At 54.8% G+C, this 18,776-nt stretch overlaps 1 protein-coding gene across 4 annotated transcripts in view; it reads left to right on the top strand.

Moving 5' to 3' along the window:
* The window catches only part of SLC45A4 (solute carrier family 45 member 4), an 81,249-nt gene extending 74,396 nt beyond the window's left edge, over positions 1-6,853 (top strand). For 2 of the 4 annotated variants that reach the window (XM_043601884.1, XM_043601883.1), the window contains exons 5-8: positions 203-1,239; positions 1,840-1,939; positions 2,956-3,167; positions 5,109-6,853. In XM_043601884.1, the coding sequence (XP_043457819.1) occupies positions 203-1,239; positions 1,840-1,939; positions 2,956-3,167; positions 5,109-5,468 (1,709 nt within the window). In that variant the 3' untranslated portion in view covers positions 5,469-6,853. Of the gene's footprint in view, positions 1-202; positions 1,240-1,839; positions 1,940-2,955; positions 3,168-4,920 lie in introns of all 4 variants that reach the window. The other 2 variants (XR_006300632.1, XM_043601885.1) reach the window with 2 other exon arrangements.
* The last annotated feature ends 11,923 nt before the right edge of the window (positions 6,854-18,776 follow it).

Genomic DNA, 18,776 nt, shown 5'->3' with positions numbered 1-18,776 from the left:
TCTTGTTTTTCCTCCCATTTTCTCACTTTCCAGCCCCCAAACTTGTGCTGACCCAGAACATAGCTATGAGTGGCGCCCTTGGCCTGTGATTAAGGGTGAAAGACCTTCTAGATCTTTCCTAGCCTCTCCTCTTCTTTCGGGAGGCGGTGCCAAGGCACCTTACACCGCTCACGGGCTTCCTCTGTCTCTCTCGCCTGCTCAGGCCTCGGCGGGGCCATCGGCTATGTGCTGGGGGGGCTGGACTGGACCCAGACCTTCTTGGGCGACTGGTTCCGGACGCAGAACCAGGTGCTTTTCTTCTTCGCGGCCATCATCTTTGTGGTGTCGGTGGCCCTGCACCTGTTCAGCATCGAGGAAGAGCAGTACAGCCCCCCGCAAGAGCGGGGTGGGGAGGCGGCCGGCACCCTGCCCCCCGCCGCCCGCGTGAATGTTCTGGATGGAGGCGTCACCTTGTTCCCGGAGGAGGTGCAGTCCGAGCACGAGCTCTCCCTGGACTTCCTGGGTGTGGACATGGTGCGGAGCAAGAGCGACTCTGTGTTGCACGTGCCGGACGCTGCCCTGGACCTGGAACCCGAGCTGCCCTTCCTGCCCGACATCGAGCCCTCCATCTTCCACGACGGCTCCTACCCCAGCACCCCCCGCAGCAGCAGCCAGGAGCTTCCCTGGACCAGGCCGTACCGCCTGGCCTCCGTGCTCAGGGAAACCGCAAAGGAGGACGCGACGCTGCTCGATAATCACTTGAACGAAGCCAAAGTCCCCAACGGGAGTGGCTCTCCCCCGAAGGACAGCCTCGGGGGCTACACCAGGGTGGCCCCGAAACCCACGGCCGCGTCCGGCTCCATGAGGCGGCGGAGGCACATGTTCCACCGGCAGGCCTCCAGCACCTTCTCCTACTACGGCAAGATCGGGTCCAACTGCTACCGCTACCGACGGGCCAACGCCGTGGTCCTCATCAAGCCCTCGCGCAGCATGAGCGACCTGTACGACCTGCAGAAGCAGCAGCGGCAGCGGTGCCGGCACCGGAACCAGAGCGGGGCCACCACCTCCAGCGGGGACACGGAGAGCGAGGAGGGCGAGGGCGAGACCACCGTGCGGCTGCTCTGGCTGTCCATGCTCAAGATGCCCAAGGAGCTGACGCGGCTGTGCCTCTGCCACCTGCTCACCTGGTTCTCCGTCATCGCCGAGGCCGTCTTCTACACCGACTTCATGGGCCAGGTCATCTTCGAAGGGGACCCCAAGGTGAGTGCCCGGGGCCCCGCTTTGGGGCTGGGAGGGACGGCGACGCGGGGGCAGCCGGCAGTGCCGACGGCCCGGCGCACCGCATCGGGGAGGCTGCGTCCGCTGCCCGCTCCCCCTTGGTGCCCCGGCGCCCTTGCGGCCGGGGGGCAGGCCCACGGTGGGCATCGGCCGGCGCGTGCTCCTGGTGCCATGGTTAGGGGTCCAGAAGGGCGTCACGGGGGAGGAGCCGCTCCCGGGCCCGATTGCCGGGCACAGACCCTGCCCCAGACGGTGGTGGCTGGGGGACAGGGACCCGCCTCTGTCCCCTGTGGCCTGGCTCACGCCTGTGCTGTGTTGCCTGGAATTGGGCCAGAGGGCCCCGCCTCCACGCGGTCCCTCACCCTCCAGCCGCCCTGCGGGGCAGGTGTGAGGCTGGGAGGGGTTTCAGACGCCGCTGCGAGCGGCCGTACTGTGGCGGAGCGTCCCATCATGGTAGTGTCTGTCGCTGGTTTCAAAGTAAACGGCTCGCCTGCAGTTGAGAGGGAAAGTGACTTCCTTTCCCCAAAGAGTGTGGCGCGTGATTCCTGGCCGCCCTGATCCCCGGTTTCATTTCTGGAACAGGCCCCCTCCAACTCGACCGCCTGGCAGGCCTACAACGCCGGCGTGAAGTTGGGGTGCTGGGGCCTGGTGATTTACGCGGCCACCGGCGCGATCTGCTCAGGTAAGCGGTCCCCACGTGGGGGCAACAGCGTCCTGCACCTGAGAGCCTAAGATGGGGCGTCCCGAGACCCCACACGGGCTGCCCTCCGCGTGCTAGTTCCTGTCCAGGGGTTCCTCAGACAGGGGGGCTCTGGACAGGGCCAGGCTCGGGGCAATGGTGGGCCTGCAGGAGCTGTCCCCGTGAGCCCGGGAGTGGAGGCGTGAGGCGCGTTTGGGGCCTGGGGCTGTGGGAGCAGCCTGTCGCAGAGCAGAGGCCTTTCCCTGGAGGTGTGGTTTTGTCTGTGAGGAGGGAGGGGACAGGCTTCATTCCTGGGAGCAGCGCGCCCTGGCACACGTTCTGGACGTGGGCACAGTTGGGGTCGGGGGGGGGTCTCCTAACCAGGTCTGGTCTGGGTCCTGCCCACTCTCTACTCCAAACCGTGGAGGAGGCCTCCAGCTTCCTGTCAGCCCGGCCTGGACTTGAGGGTTTCCAAGGTCAAGGCCACAAGGCAGCGGGAAGCCAGCCTGACCAACAGGCAGCACCGTCCGTGCTCCGTCAGAGGAGTTCCCAGGAAGGCACCGGAGACACTTCGTGGGGGAGGTGACATTAAGCCGTTGGGTCAGGAAGAATGAGCAGGAGTCCGTCCATCTGGACCCAGGCTTCTCCTGTGAGGAAGCGAGCCACAACTTGAGATTCCCAATCAAGACTGGGCATGAGGCTGGCGAAGGCCAGCGAGTGGGTCTGGACTGGTGGGAAGGGTCTGGGCCCAAGCCGGCCTGCAGGGCAGAAAGAGGCTACGGGCTCTGGGACCCGGAGGGCGGACTTCCTTCTGAGACGCCGGAGCCCCCGGGAGTTGAGGGAGGCACGGGGGCGAGCTGCGAGCGTGGTGGGGGCCGGCGGGCAGCGGTGTGGTGGGAGGAGGGCCTCGGGGTGGCAGAGGGGGCCAGGGACAGTGGAGGGAGCCCGGCAGGAGTGAGGCGAGTTGTCCGGCTGAGGGCCTTGTCGGTCACTGTCCCGTGGCCACGCTGTCTCCACAGCCCTGTTACAGAAGTACTTGGACAACTACGACCTGAGCATCAGGGTCATCTACGTGCTGGGGACGCTGGGTTTCTCCATCGGCACGGCCGTGATGGCCATGTTCGCCGACGTCTACGTCGCCATGATCATGATCAGCACCATGGGCATCGTCTCCATGAGCATCTCCTACTGCCCCTACGCCCTGCTCGGGCAGTACCACGACATCAAGGAGGTGCGTCCTGGGGGCGGCGGGTGGGAGGGGTGCCGTGGATGAGGCACTGGGGCGCAAGGTCACCCGCCTGAAAGGTACACCAGGTCAGAGCGTCAGACCCATTCGGCTCCAAAGCCCACGTTCGTTCTCCACTCATCTGTAGGCAGAGCTCCGCACCTTGCACTTGGGAGGCATTTGGGGTACGGACGATCCCCCGCCCCGGTCTTTGGTCCCGAAGGGACCGGCGAAGCTGCCACCTGCTCGGGTCGGTCCGGGGCACAGGCTTCCTGGCTACAAAGGATCTGCTCCTGCAGTGGCCTGGCCCACCTGGCACCTGCCTGGAGGCGTCGGTCGCCTCTTGAGGGATTTGGGTCGGGCACCTAGGAGGCTGCCTGCCCCCTAATATCCCCTCACAGACCCCTGCGGAGGGGAGCTGGGCCAGCATGTCCCGTCCAGTAGAGCGTGAGCCGCCTGGGTCGGTCCGCGTTGGAGTGGCTGTGTGTAAACAGGGAGGAAAGAGGTGAAGTCCCTTCAGCAGCATAGTCTTGTATCTCAGCACCTCCAAAACCGTTATTCCCACGTGCATACAGTACGTATGCATACAGTACAGACCAGCCGTCTTTCACAGTGCTCAGTGGCCTCAGCGCAGGTGTAGACCATGACCCTGAAAGTGAAGGAAGAAACCCCAAAAAGCTCCTGTTTCTTGCCCTCTACACCTAGACTGTGTTTAATCTTCCCTTGGGCAATTATAAAAGCAAAATTAATCCACCGTGATTAGGTACCTGCCAAATACCAAACTAACGAAAATCGAAATCACAGTGTTATTTGTTAAATAAGCTTTTGGGTCAGAGTATATCACGTGACTACAGAAAAAGAGCACAGGTTGTAAATGAACAGCTCCGTGGAGTTTTGGGCAACAAATTTGAATAAGCGGCGCAGACCAGGCAGCCGAGTGACGCTGGCCCTCGGCCCAGCGGCTGTAACACCACGCGGCCCCCTGGCCAGTGTCCGAAGCTTTTGTGCCTGGAACGTCTGCTGTTACTTCACACCCGTGCTTCCCTCCTGTGCTTGCAGAGGGCGGTTCTTTACTCCTTTGCCCCGGCACCGAATGGCCGCGGGTATCGCCCTGTTCCGCTGGCGGTGGCATTGGCGGCGCCCTCGTCCCGTGCGCGCTTGCGGTCCGCCTGGGATGCAGGGTGCGTGCGTGTGGTTTGAGGCAGAAGAGTGTGACCTCGTTCTCCCGCGGACGGGTAGCCGCTTAACGTTAAGGGTCACGTGGTCCCCACCCGCACTCTGGTGGCGTCCTCGTCCTACGTCGGGTCCCCATGGGGGGGGGTGGGGGGGTGGTGTTTCTGCTCCCTGTATCTCTTCCGTCGGTCGGTCTGTCCTCAGACGAGGGTCACCCTGTTCTAAGTCGTTTTGTGATAAGACCCAGGAGCTGGTAGTGTGCGTCCTCCAGTTTTGTTCTTCCTTAAGATCGTCTTGGGCGTTCTTGACGCCTGACTTTTCATCTAAATGTTTAGAATCAGCCTCTGGGCCTAATTGGAAACACACTGATCGCATAGATCAATTTTGGGGAGATTCAAAAACATTCCAGTGATGAGCCTTTCTGTCCGTAGATAGGGTATGTTTTTCTGTTAATTCTTACAGCATACCGATAGATTCTCTTGGACTTCATTTCCAATCACATCATCCGCGTATAATGAGATTCATTTTTTCTTTTCCAATCCTTAATACGTTTTATTTATTTTCCTTGCCTTATTGCAATGGCCAGAACCTCCAATACAGTGTTGAATAGAAGTGGGACGGGGTCGGGGAGACAGGCTGAGTGGTCGCCAAGCAGCTGAGAGGAAGGCAAGTTGCGTTTCCAGACTCTTCTGAGCTAATATTCAAGCCACGGGCATGTTGGCTGATGGTTCGACCGCCCCACGGCCCTCACTGTCCCGCTCTCTTCTCTTGCAGTACGTGCACCACAGCCCTGGGAGCTCCAAGCGTGGCTTTGGCATAGACTGTGCCATCCTCTCCTGCCAGGTGTACATCTCCCAGATCCTGGTGGCGTCCGCCCTCGGGGGTGTGGTCGACGCCGTCGGGACCGTGCGCGTCATCCCCATGGTGGCCTCCGTGGGCTCTTTCTTGGGCTTCCTGACGGCCACGTTCCTGGTGATCTACCCAGACGTGTCGGTAGAGGTCAAGGAGGAGCAGAAAGGCCTGTCTTCCCAGCCTTCGGGGGAGAGCGGGGGCGGCGGCGAGAAGCCCACCGTCCTGAGGCTGACCAGGAAGGAGGGCCAGCCGAGGAAGGTGGAGACGGAGTCGATGGTCTGAGCCTCGCCCCTGCGCGCACACATTCCAGGGGGGGTGGCGGGCGGGGCGGTCGCCGTTGCTTCGGTGGCCGCGCTCGAGCCAGAGTTCCCAGAGTTCCTTCGCGAGACGGGTGGAGACGCGGTAGCTGTAGGGTAGGGTCGGGCCGCGAGGCAAAAACACCACGCTAATTACTTTGTCCACGATTAAAGAAAATCATTTGAAATCTTTTTTTTTTTTTTTTAATTGAAAGAGATCTTGTAATTTCACCTCTTTCATTCTGCAGGTATATTATTCTGCATGTTTTTAAATTATAAACCAGATTTACAATAGCGACAAGCAGTTTAGAGAAAAATAAGATGTTCATTTCTAAGGTTACAATTGAAAACCAAAATAACCTGCTGTCCTTTGCCGTTTGTTACCTGAGTACTCCAGGTGGCAGTCACGCAGTCCGGGACTAAAATCTCTTTATCACGTTCTCTCTGGACGCCTGCAGGTATCTGGACTTTCTGTCAGATCTCCTGTCTTGTTGGTGCTGCAGCTATTGGAGAGTATTTTCCTTTATGATTATTTTAGAAGAAAAGTTTTCCTTTCAAAACTGGTTTTCTTAGGAGAAACAGCATTTCCTCTTGTCCTCAGAGATTCTGACAGACGGTGCGTGGGGCAGCCCTGCCTCTGGGCGGCGGGAGGCGGCGGCCGCCCCCCACCAGCACCCGGGGAAGGCAGGGCCCAGGCAGGTGCATGCGCGTGTCCGTGCCCCGACCCCCGACCCCCGACCCCCCGACCCCGGAGAGGCTGTGGGCTCTTCATTGCACTTTGACCCGTGTTTAAACCGTTTGCTGGGGAAATCATGAGGGCAGAGCTCCAGGAGTGGCCTCGCCCCCTGGGTCCTGCCGCCAGGCCTACCTCGGGTGTGTGGGACGGCGGCCCCGGGCGTGTGAGCTCCTGCTGGGCCGCCTCTGACCTCTTCTGACCTCTTCGCCTGCTCACCCCGCTTGACGCCGGAACCCGAACGGTTGCCAGGTGTCCGGGACGGAAGGAAGGGCCGCCCCCCCGGAGGACTCTGCCCCGTTTCTGCTTTCCGCGTATGAGCCAGACGCGGACTTTGGGGGAAGTGCGGTCATCAGATGCTGCAGCTACTTGGAAACGCTTTTCAAACCACGGTCTCTTTATAACTCGGCGGTTTCTGCCTCTCTTACTTGGAATGGTCAGTCTAAGCCTCCTGGTGTCACCTGGACACAGACAGTGGTGATACTTCGCTGCCTCGAGTTTTTTTAAATAAAGAACTTTAAGATGCATGAGGAACCATGCTGCAATATGATCATTCTAAAGCAAATATATATCTATATATATATATTTCAAGATGAGACTAAGCAGTTTTTAAATAAATTACTTGAATTTTCTGTGTATTCAAAAGAATGGCTGTGTAGCGTACTTGGCCGGCCGCTGGTCGTGCCGCGCCTCCTGGCCGCCGGTGGCGCGTGCGGGTTGTGTCTTGTGTCTGTGGAGCTGTGGCGCCTGCCCGCGTCGGTCCCCTTCCACGCAGGAGCCCCGGACCTCAGAGAACCGGCATGAAGACGTGAGCGTTTTCTCTGTGTTCAGACCCGCTGGCCTCGTGAACGTTGAGCTCCGACGGGGAATGTCCGTCGTGCCGCTGGAAGGTGCCGGCATCGACGCGAAGCGCCAGCCACTCGCGTGAGCCCCCTGGCCAGGCGCCGTTGGCGGGTCCCCGTACGCAGCTCGACCTGTGTCCCCCGATGGCCCTGCGGCGGTGGGTCCTCCTGCTTTGGTTCTCGGGGACCGTGGTTGGGGGTCTTCTGACAGCCAGAAGAGTGGGCGGCGGGGGGTACGGGTGGGGGGAGAACGGCCCCGAATCAAGATCTGAAATGAACCAAATGCCTGCCGCCCGCCCCCCGCCCCCCGCCCCCCACCTTCCTTCACCTGTGGCCGGTGCTCACGGACGGCTGGACGCGAGGGGCTTGGCTGGGACTTGGTTTTTAGGTGCGAGGGGCTCAGGGTGGGACCACCATTGAGAACGCAGGTTAACTCTGGAGATCCCAGCCTTAAACTTCCCCGTGATCTGAAACAGCAAAGCCCCCAAAGAACACTTCGTTGAAGCCACTGTCCGAAGGGTAGTCGTGCGCCCCTCCCGGCGACAGCACAGGGCACACACACCTCGGCGCAGAAGGAAGGTGGTTGCGCTTCAGCGGAGATTTAAAGGTTTTGAAGCCGTTTGGTTGTTGATGACCAGGGTGTCCGGTCTGTGCACAGACCTGCGAGGGGAGGGACGCACCTTGTGGTTTGGATCAGAGGCGGTCCCCGCAGCTGCCTTCCTGGGCCCTTGCTCCGGTGTGAACATGGAGGTGCGCCTCCGCCCTCCCTTGCAGGGACTCGGAAGCCTGAGTGTCTTCACCTGTGTCTTAAGAGCTGAGGGGACTGGCTGTTTGCACGCTGTGGCTGGTGTGCACCCCGGGGGCATGTGTCTCGTAAGGCCATACGTTCCTCAGGCGGACACGGTGGGGGGGGGGGGGGACCCTCAGCCCGGTGACTCGGAGGATTCTGTGTCTGGTGGCTGGACAGGCCGCGAGCGCCCATGGGGTGGGCCTGCAGGTGTGGGTGCCGGGGACAGGCGGAGCCGGCCTGGCGGTGGCCCCAGGGTTTGTGGGCACGGGTCAGAGGGCTCTGAGCACGGTCAGCAGGCGTTAGGTTTAGCTGCCTGCCGTGTAGTGTAGACGGGCTTGTTGTGTGTAGAAGTCAACTGAGGAAAGGATCTCTCCCGGAAATGCCCCCCACACGTGCAGCTGAGGTCTTTATCCTCTGCGGGAGCGTGTGCGGGGAGGAAGGCCTGGCCGTGCACCCCTCCATCCCTGCTCTGTGGGCAGAGGGCCTTTGTGACCTTCCGGGTGGCTGGAGGGCCGAGCGTGCCAGCCGCTGTCCACTGCCCCTCAGACGCCCGCCCTTGAAGGTCCTGGAGCCTCCGGGGGCCACGCTGGGGGAGTGCTGAGACCAGTGTTCCCTGAAGGTGGGCGGGCCGGATGGCCAGGCCCTCATCAGAGGCTCGGAGGCTGCAGACAGTGCTCAGTTCCCTTTCTTTTTTTTTTTTTTTCAACGTTTATTTATTTTTGGGACAGAGAGAGACAGAGCATGAACGGGGGAGGGGCAGAGAGAGAGGGAGACACAGAATCGGAAACAGGCTCCAGGCTCTGAGCCATCAGCCCAGAGCCCGACGCGGGGCTCGAACTCCCAGACCGCGAGATTGTGACCTGGCTGAAGTCGGACGCTTAACCGACTGCGCCACCCAGGCGCCCCTCAGGTCCCTTTCTTAAAGGTACCAAAGGGTCTCCTGCCCCCAGATCCCCAAAGTGGAAACTCTCGGAGGGGCCATACAAAGCAGGGCTCTCCCTCCAGCCTCCCCAGGTGACACAGGCCCCGCCTGGCAGCCTGTGATGCTCACGTGGCATGTTTGGAAAGTACTTCGCAAGGTACCAACTGTTCTGTGTCTAATGGTTCACGCAGCAGCTCGGACGGGTGACGCCTGTCACAGACCAAGTTTGTAAAACACACAGCAGGTCACCTTGGGAAAGACACACCCAGACGTCCCTTGCCCCAGGCCGCGGCTTCTCCCCGAGCTCCTGTCCACCTTCAGTGAGGCGGGTGCCCTTGCAGCCGGTCCCCCCCCCCTTCGGGAGGTCGCCGCTGTCTTCTTCGTGTTGTATCTGCAGGCGGCTGCTTCTGAGACAGGCCATCCATCTTCCTACTGGCTTCCAGGCCGGGAGGGGCTGCCCCGATGGCCCCCTCCCTGGGCGCTCCTGAGGGGCAGCCAGCGGGGTACGTGGCCCAGCACCCACTGGGAGCGGTTGGCTCAGCACAGCCCTGGACACCCGTCACATTACCTCCTCAGGAAGCCAGCTGCCACCTTCCTGGCCCGAACCCCCAGCCTGGCGACGGGGACCTCCTGGAGAGCGGGGTGCCCAACTTGCCCCCCCTCCCCCCCGCCATCTGCTGAATCCCCTTGCCCTCCACGTGCTGCGAACCGAGACTGTCTCTTGGTGGCAGAAGGACCTGCTTGTCGGAAATGCCTCTTGTTACCAGAGACACTCCCCAGGCATCTCGGAACAAAACTATTTAGTTCCATTGTGAACTGGCCACGGGACAACTTGTTTTTATCAACTTATTAAGTTGGAGCACTGTAACAGCTCTTGCTGATTTAGCAACGACGTCGTGTGTGTGTTAAACACATGTTTTATGGGGAAAGGGGATCATAAAGCAGAGTGTAGTGTCGCACGTTAACCTTTCCATCCGGTGGCCGGAGTGGCCTGGTGTGTGTGTGTGTCCCTGCACAGAGTCTCTGGTTCTGTGCTTGTTTTCAGGTATATACTCGGCTTGTGTGTTCATTTCTGTTGTGCACGTGGTTCTGTTTGTGGAACGCTCTGCCTCCTCCTGGCCTGTGACCAGGGCCCCCCTGTGTCTGTTTTGCTGTCACTCTGTGGTTAAATCGTAATAAACTTTTCCCTACCAGGTGACCATGTGGGTGTGTCTGTGTCACTTACCCAGGGCCCCTCCCTGTGTCTGGGCTGGGGACCCGGGGCTGCCCCTGCCCACCCCCAGCCGGCGTGAGTCTGGTGGGGGGCGGGCAGAGAGCCCCAAGGCTTGCCAGTAAGCGTGGACTGAGTATGGGCCCCTGAAGTCTCCGGAATCCCGGCCCCCGAGTTCACGAACCTGGGGACCCACGTTGGAACCCCAGCAGGGGCCTCACTCAGCACCCCCCCCCCCCAAGTCCAGCTCCCTCTGCCAGAGCTGAGGAGGTCTCGGCCCTGCCCGCCTCTCCTGGTCCAGGTTGAGGGCTCTGGCCGAGCCTGCCTAGGAGGACGCCCACCCCGTGTGCTGCATGGCTGGTCACGTGTCACTGGCCCTGTCAGGGCCCATCCAGTGCTAGGGCCCCGGGCCGGCGTGGCCGCAGGTCTGGCGGGCACCTCCGGCCACACAGGTAAGCAGCCAGGCCGCCGGGCTGGGGTGCCTGCACCTCAGGCCGGGGGTGGGGCCCTGCTTTGCGGAAGCTGCTGCCACCCCTGCTCGGCCCCAGAGGAAATGGGGCGGGGGTGGGGGGTGGGGCTGGCCCAAGGCCGCCTCTGAGCCGGGACCACAGGTTGGTTGGTTCAAAGGCTCCACGGCGGGGGCGGGGGCGGGGGTGGGGGCGGGGGCGGGGGCGCTGGGCGGGGCTGAGGGGAGAGGGGCGCAGCCAGAGCGGCCGGTGGCCGCAGAGCAGGCGCGCAGGGCTCCTGCGCGCCCGCCGCCACAGCGCCCCCTGCCGCCCGCAGGCCGCGCCTCCCCCTTCGCGCCACCGCAGAATCGGCTGTTTCCACAAAAACGCAGGCACGGCAGGGTTTGCAGTCTGCGTGTTCTGTTTAGCGGGATATTTAATCATCTTGTTAGCACATGTAGGTCTGCGACTTTTATTTTTATTTTAGAGAGCGCGAGCAGGGGCGGGGCAGAGGGGGAGAGAGAATCCCAAGCAGGCTCCGAGCTCAGCGCGGTGCTGTTGCCGGGCTCGATCCCACAAAGCTGGGATCACGACCTGAGCCAAAATCAACAATCGGATGCTCAACCGACTGAGCCACTCAGGTGGCTAGGGACACTACATCCTTCTAACAGGATGAACGGGGGGAGGGGGGGGTGTTTGTTAGAAAGTGAAGTTTTCTTTATCTGTTTACCTGTGTATATCACATGCATCTTTCTAAAGACAGCAGTAATGTAATTTTTCTGGGTGGCGCGCTTGAGGATTTTCCTGGGCAGAGTGGGACACCTCAAGTAGGGTGTATGTAGACAAGAACAGTTTGTGAAAAGAGCTCAATTATTCATGAGGTCGCACAGCTGGCTGTTAACTCAGTCTGGAGAACACATCAGCTGTAATTATCAGCTTTTTATTTGCTTCCATTTGCACGGCTCTTTTCATCATTGTGGTACTTGGTTCTTCCAACAAATGGAGGGGAGGAGACCGTATTATAATTTTTAGGTCAGGAAACCGCTCTGGGAGATACTGAAAGGTGGACAGTGTCACGTTCCAGGCTCTTAGAAGTGAAAGGAAACATACACACACATACACTCAGACAAGGGCGGGAGTCCTGGAGGGATGGAAAGCAGACAGAAGCCGATTGAACAAGGAGGCGCAATCTGAAGTGCTCACGGTGCCGAGCAGAGGTAGAGGATCCCTGAAGAGGGGGATCCGGAGGCAACTGACATACCCCACCCCAATCTACCTGTTGGAAGGCGGTCCTCCAGGAATAGGCACAGGAGACTCGGGACCTGGCTGGGTCTACACCGTACAGAGTGAGTAGAGATTTGGCATCATCTTGTCCATGTGACAAGATTGCGTGTGTGTGTGTGTGTGTGTGTGTGTGTGTGTGTGTTAAAAATTAGCTTTATTCGGGTATAATTTACATGCAATAAGATTGACCGGCTTTATTTTTATTTAAAAAAATCATTTTAAGAAATTAAAATTTTTTTAAATCTAGCGAGCGAGTGTGCACGTGCAAGTGGTGGAGGGGCAGAGGGAGAGGGAGAGAGAATCCTAAGCAGGTTGTGTGCACGGTCACCGTGTGGCCCGGCGTGGGGCTCACACTCACCAACTGTGGGATCATGACATGAGCCGAAATCAAGAGTCGGACGCTCGAGCGCCTGAGCCACCCAGGCGTCCCCAAGATTGACCAGTATTAAATGCACAACTTGGTACGTTGGGATCAACATAATGGCATCCACCTCTGTAATCGTGATCTAGAGTGACTCAAAAGCTTGCACATACGCACAGCTGTGGTACAACCCAGTAATTTCGAACACACCAAGGGGTGCGCCCCAGAGAAAGTGCAAACACGTGTCCAGGCAAAAACCTCCACACACATGTTCACGGCAACACGTGTTCCCTGTCGTAGGCATGCCTCCTGCCACCTCTCACGTGTAACAACCACGGATCTGCTCTGCGTCACCCCCATCGTTGCCTCGAGTTCGTGGACGTGGAATCACATGGCGGGGACGGCTTTTGTGCACAGTTTCTCTCGTTCTGTATAGAATTTTTGAGACCCACGTAATTTCAGGTATCATTACTTTGATGAGAGCCCCGGTAAACGAGCATGCCACCCCGTGTGCTTATCCATTCAGCTCATGGACACGGAGACTGTTTGTACGTTGTGGTTATTACGACCGAAACCGCGGTGCACAGCCGAGCACCTTGAGTGTTCCCTTCTCTTCCAGAAGCACCTGAGAGGGATGGCTGGGTCCTGTGGGTGTGTAGATTTTAACTCTATGAAAAGCCGCCCGGTGTTTCCCAGTGGGGCTCCACACGCCCCCGGCAAGGACCGAGGGTCCTAGGTGCTTCACCTCGTGGCCGGCTTCTGGCCAGTGCAGCTGAAACCGGCTCGTGTAACACGCGGTCTCGCTCTGGCTGTAGTGAGCACGGCCTTGCACGTGAAGCCTCCTTCCTGTGTTTGCCATCTGTGCCTCTTCCGGAGTGGAATGTCCAGCTGCACTTTTTGCCTCAGGTCCTTCGTCTGGTAAATATTTTTTGAGTATTTTCTGCTAGTCTCCGAGGGAAAGAAGAGTGCCTTGTTCCTGAATCGAGAGGGAGAGGTGGGGTCTTTGGCCGTTAAGTGTAGTGTTTGCTATGGGGCCGTTGTAGTGGCTCCTGATCGAGCCGACACTCTGCTCCCGGTTCGCGGAGAGCTTTCGTCGTGCGTGGACGCTGCATCCTGTCACGTGTGCTTTCTGAGTCTGTTGAGATGAACAGGTGGTTTCTCTTTCTGAGTTTGTCAATAGGGTGAATCCATCAGCCGGCCTCGAATGTTATATACCAGGCTTGCATTCCTGGGATGAATTCCACTTGGTCGTAGGTATTGTCCTTGTTATTTATCGCCGGAATCGAATTTCTAAAATGTTATTAAAGATTCAAGGCTCATGAAACGAAATGGTTCTGTTTGTTCCCTTTGTAATGTCTTGTCTGGCTTTGGTAGCCAGGTAATACTGGGCTCATAAAATGAGACGGCAAAGTGTTCACTCTTCTTGTTTTTATGAAAAAAAAATTAGCATAGAATTTATATTTATTCCCTGTATGTTTGGGAGAGCTCATCGGCGAATTCTCTGTCAAGTTTTCTTCATGTGAAGGTTTTAAGGGATGGGTTCAATCTCTTGGTTCGATAGAGGGCTCCCCAGGTTCTCTGTTTCTTCTGGAATGAGCTTTGGTTGCTTGTGCCTTTCAAATACTGTTGTTGTTCCAGCCGAGTTGTCAAATTTATTGGCATCCAATTTGAAATATCCCCGTATTATCTCTCCCAATAGCTTATAGGATCCATAGTGACTTTTGTTTGTTGTGGTTTTTAATTGAGGTGAACTTACAGCGACGGGCACAGAGGCGTGTGAGTGTGCGAATTTTGACATATGCACACCCCAGAGTAACTAACGTAAAGTCTGCACAGCACATCCCTTTCACTCCAGAAGGTTCTCCTGATGCCTTCGAATTCAGTCCCACCCTACACGTAGACCGATGACATTAGACATCAGGAACGATTGCCATGAAATTCAGTCACTGTGCATCGGTTTTGTCTGTTCTGGACTTCATATGAGTGGAAACATACAGTTGGTAGCCCTTCTGCCTGGCTGCTTCCACTCAGCACATTCCTTCGGAGAGTTGTCCACACTGCTGGTTGCGTGGCGGGTCAGTCCCCTTTCACTGATGTAGAGTAAGTAGTCCACTGTGAGGACATGCCACGTCCATTTTCTGGTTGATGGGGGTTTCCAGTTTAGGGCTGTTACAAATAAAGATGCTGCGGGGCACCCGGGTGGCTCAGTCGGTTAAGGGTCTGACTTCAGCTCAGGTCGTGATCTTGTAGTCTGTGGGTTCGAGCCCCGTGTCGGATTCTGTGCTGACAGCTCAGAGTCTGGAGCCTGCTTCCGATTCTGTGTCTCCCTCTCTCTCTCTGCCCCTCCCCCGCTCATGCTCTGTCTCTCTCACTCTCAGAAATGAATAAATGTTAAAAAACAAAAAAACAAATAAAGATGCTGTGAATATAGTCTTAAGAGTTTCTTTGTACACCTAGGTTTTCATTCCTCTTGGGTAGGCGAAGTGTGGAATTGTGGGCTTGTAGGGTAGGTATGTGCCCATAAGGAACTGGCAGGCAGTTCTCCCAAAGTGGTTATGCTATTTTTGTCCAGCAGTGAGTGGCGACTGTTATACACGGTAAGTTCATTTGCTTCATACCCTAATCCATATTCGTGATTGTGCTCTTTAATATTAACCATTCTAATGAATATCAGGTGGTATTTCATCGGGGTTTAATACGTCTTCTCTAATGACTCATGTTTTTTTAAGCATCTTTTCAAATTGGCCATCCATATATCCTCATTGGTAAAGGGTCCTTTGCCCATTTTCAAATTGAGTAGTTTGACTTTTTATTGATTTGTAGAGGCTCTTTATATTTTATGGATCTAAGTCTTTGGCAGATACAGCATTGTAAATATTTTCTGTCAGTCTGGTTTTTCTTTTAAATGGTTATTTATTTTGAGAGAGAGACAGAGACAGAGACAGGCAGACAGTGAGCAGGGAAGGGGCAGAGAGAGAGAGGGAGAGAGAAACAACAGAATTCGAAGCAGCCTCCGGGCTGACATCACAGAGCCTGACGTGGGGCTTGAACTCATGAACTGCGAGATCATGACCGACCTGAGCCAAAGTCGGACGCCGAACCGATGGAGCCACCCAGGCGCCCCTTTTTTTGGGAAGCTTTAAATCACAGTGTGAGTCCTTCAGCTTTGATGTTTTTCAAGGTCATCTTGACTATCCACCTTTGCATTTCTGTGTGCACGTGTGTGTGCGCACGCCAAGTTGTCAATATATATTTTTAAAAATTGTGTTGGGATTTGGACTGGAATTAAATTGAATCTACTTGGTTTTCTCGGAGAGAACTAACATCTTTCAGTAGTTAGCCTTCTCATCCATAAATACAGTATATTTTTTCATTTCTTTAGGCCTTTTAAAACTTCTCCGCGGTGTTTTTGAGCTCAGTGTACAGGTCTCGCCCATCTTAAAGTTTATTCCTACTTGATGTGTTTTTAAAGTAAGTCCTAGTTGTTACATTTTCCAACTTTTTGCTGTTAAAATACAGAAATGCTGGGGCGCCTGGGTGGCGCAGTCGGTTGAGTGTCTGACTTCAGCCAGGTCACGATCTCGCGGTCCGTGAGTTCGAGCCCCGCGTCAGGCTCTGGGCTGATGGCTCAGAGCCTGGAGCCTGTTTCCAATTCTGTGTCTCCCTCTCTCTCTGCCCCTCCCCCGTTCATGCTCTGTCTCTCTCTGTCCCAAAAATAAATAAACGTTGAAAAAAAAAATTTTAAAAAATAAAATAAAATACAGAAATGCAGGCATTCTGTATTATATTTGTATTCACGATCTTGCTAAATTTGCTTGCTCTCGTAGTTTCTTAAAAAATAGATTCTTTATGATTAATGTAACCAATAAGGCTGGCTATGAATCGATTGTTTTGTCTTTTTTTTTTTTTAATTTCTCCCAGAGAGAGTGCGTGCATGCGTGCGTGTGAGTGGTGAGGGGTCAGGGGGAGGGAGCGAGAATTCCTTTTTTTTTTTTTTTTTTAATTATTGTCAAGTTGGCTAACATACAGTGCGTAAAGTGTGCTCTTGGTTTTGGGGTAGGTTCCCATGGTTCATCACTTACATGTAACACCCAGGGCTCATCCCAACAAGCACCCTCCTCAAAGCCCATCACCCACTCTCCCCTCTCCCCCACCCCCCCATCAACGCTCAGTTTGTTCTCTGTATTTAAGAGTCTCATGGTTTGTCTCCCTCCCTCTCTGTAACTATTTTTCCCCTTCCCCTCCCCATGGTCTTTTCAGTTTCTCAGGATCCACCTGAGTGAAAACATGGTATCTGTCTTTCTCCAACTGACTTATTTCACTCAGCATAATACCCTCCAGTTCCATCCATGTTGCTACAAAAGGCCAGATTTCATTCTTTCTCATGGCCAAGTAGTATTCCGTTGTGTATATAAACCACAGCTTCTGTATCCATCCGTCAGTTGATGGACATTTAGGCTCTTTCCATAATTTGGCTATTGTTGAAAGTGCTGCTACAAACATTGGGGTTCAAGTGCCCCTATGCATCAGCGCTCCTGTATCCCTTAGGTAAATTCCTAGCAGTGCTATTGGTGGGTTGTAGGGTAGTTCTTAATTTTTTTTTAATTTTTTGAGGAAGCTCCAGTTTTCCAGAGCGGCTGCACCAGTTTGCATTCCCACCAGCAGTGCAAGAGGGTTCCCACTGAGAGAGAGAATTCCAAGCAGGCTCCACACTGAACTCAGAGTCCAACTCGGGGCTCAATCCCACGACCCTGAGATCATGACCTGAGCAGAAATCAAGAGTCAGACACTCAACTGACTAAGCCCCCCAGGTGCCCTGATAGTTTTGTCTTTCTGGTCCAATCTTCTAATTATTTATTTTTGCCTTCATGCAGTTGGCCAGGACGTGACGTGCGGTGTCAAATGGGGGGTCGAAAGTGTGCGTCCTTACCCTGTCCCCCGTCTTAGAGGGGAGGGGAGTAGCCAGATGGCCACCATCAGGTATGACGTCTGCGGCAGGTTCCCGAGGGTGCTATCAGTCTGAGGAAGTTCCCTTTCAGTTTGCCAGCATATTTATCGTGAATGGCTATTTTATTGTGTCCGTTTCTTCCGGCGTCTGTGGAGATGACGGTTGTGGCTTTTCTCCTTTATTCTGCTAACATGTGGAATTTACAGATGATTTTCAAGTGTTAAATAAACGTTGCATCTCTGAATGCACTTGGTCATGCTGTATTATCCTTCTAAAATGTTGCCGGATTCAGTTCGCTAATATTTTGTTCAGAAAGTTTGCATCCATGGTTGAGGGGAACTGATCTGTAATTTTATTTTTGTCAGATTCTAGTACAGGGTCACACTGGTCTCGTAAGTGAATCAGGAAGTGCTCTCTATCCTGAGACATTTCTGTGGGTTTTCAATATTCCATCCTTAAGAGTTTGTTAGATTCACCAACGAAATCCACAAGGCCTGGGGTTTTCTGAGTGGGAAGGATTTTGACTAAAGTCAATTTCCTTAGTAGATGTAGGACTGTTAATATTGTTTTTAAATGATTATTTTGAGAAAAAGAGAGCGCTTGGGGGCGTGGGGGGAGAGAGAGAGAGAATGAATCCCAAGCAGGCTCCACAATGTCAGCGCAGAGCTCTGTAAGAGGCTCCATCCCAAAGAACCAGGAGATCATGACCTGAGCTAAAATCGGGACACGTAAGCAACTGTGCCCTCGGGGCTCCCAGGGCTGTTTTCTATTTTTTGTGCTGGTTTCATGAAGGTGTTTCTCAAGAAATGTGTATATTGAATCAACTTTATTGCCATAAAGTTGTTCATGGTACCGTTTTGGTGTCTATCAGTGAGATCATCCTTTCATGATGTTGATAATTTGCCCCTTTTTTCGTGGTTGGTTTTACTAGACTTTACCAATTACTTTACAGAACCAACTTTTGGCTTTGTTGATTCTGTTTTTCATTTCATTGACTTTGGTCTTATCTTTGTTATTTCCCTCCTTTACTTATTTTGGATTAAATATGGAGGTTTAACTTTAAACCTTTCTTCTAGTAGAGGCATTTGGGGCCGCCCGGGTGGCTCAGTCGGTTAAGCATCTGACCCTTGGTTTCGGCTCAGGTCATGATCTCACAGTTCATGGGATCGAGCCCCACATCGGGCCCTGTGCTGAAAGCATGGATCCTGCTTGGGATTCTGCCTCCCTCTCTCTGCCCCTGCCTCGCTCACGTGCGCACACACTCTCAACGTGAATAAACAAGCTTTAAAGAAAAAGAATAAATTACAAAGCCCTTAAAAAAAAATAGAGGCATTTAAAGCTATAGCTTTTCTAAGGACTGCTTTAACTGCATCCCACAAATTTAGTATTTTCTAATTTCCTTTGTGATACTGTTGACCCATAGGTTATTTGGAAGTAATTTTTAATTTGCAACATAATTTCAACTTGGGGATTTTTAGGCAATTACTGCTGTTGATTTCCAGTTTAAGTTTTGGTATGGTCTGAGAACATATTCTGTAAGATTTAAATTTTTTCACTTATTTTATGGTCCAGCGCATGGTCTAGCTTGGTGAACACTCCATGTGCACCTGAAAAGAAGGGATATTCTGCTATTGTGAGGGGTAACGTATAATGCCAGGTCTCGCTGGTGGACGGTGGGGAATGTTCTATGTGCTTGTGAATGTTTGGTCCACCGGTTCTGTCACCGAAGAGAAGGGTGTTAACGTCTCCCAACTACTG

Source organism: Prionailurus bengalensis, chromosome F2 (genome assembly GCF_016509475.1).
Source record: "Prionailurus bengalensis isolate Pbe53 chromosome F2, Fcat_Pben_1.1_paternal_pri, whole genome shotgun sequence".
Classification (NCBI taxonomy): domain Eukaryota; kingdom Metazoa; phylum Chordata; class Mammalia; order Carnivora; family Felidae; genus Prionailurus; species Prionailurus bengalensis.
This window is presented reverse-complemented; position numbering and strand designations above follow the sequence as displayed.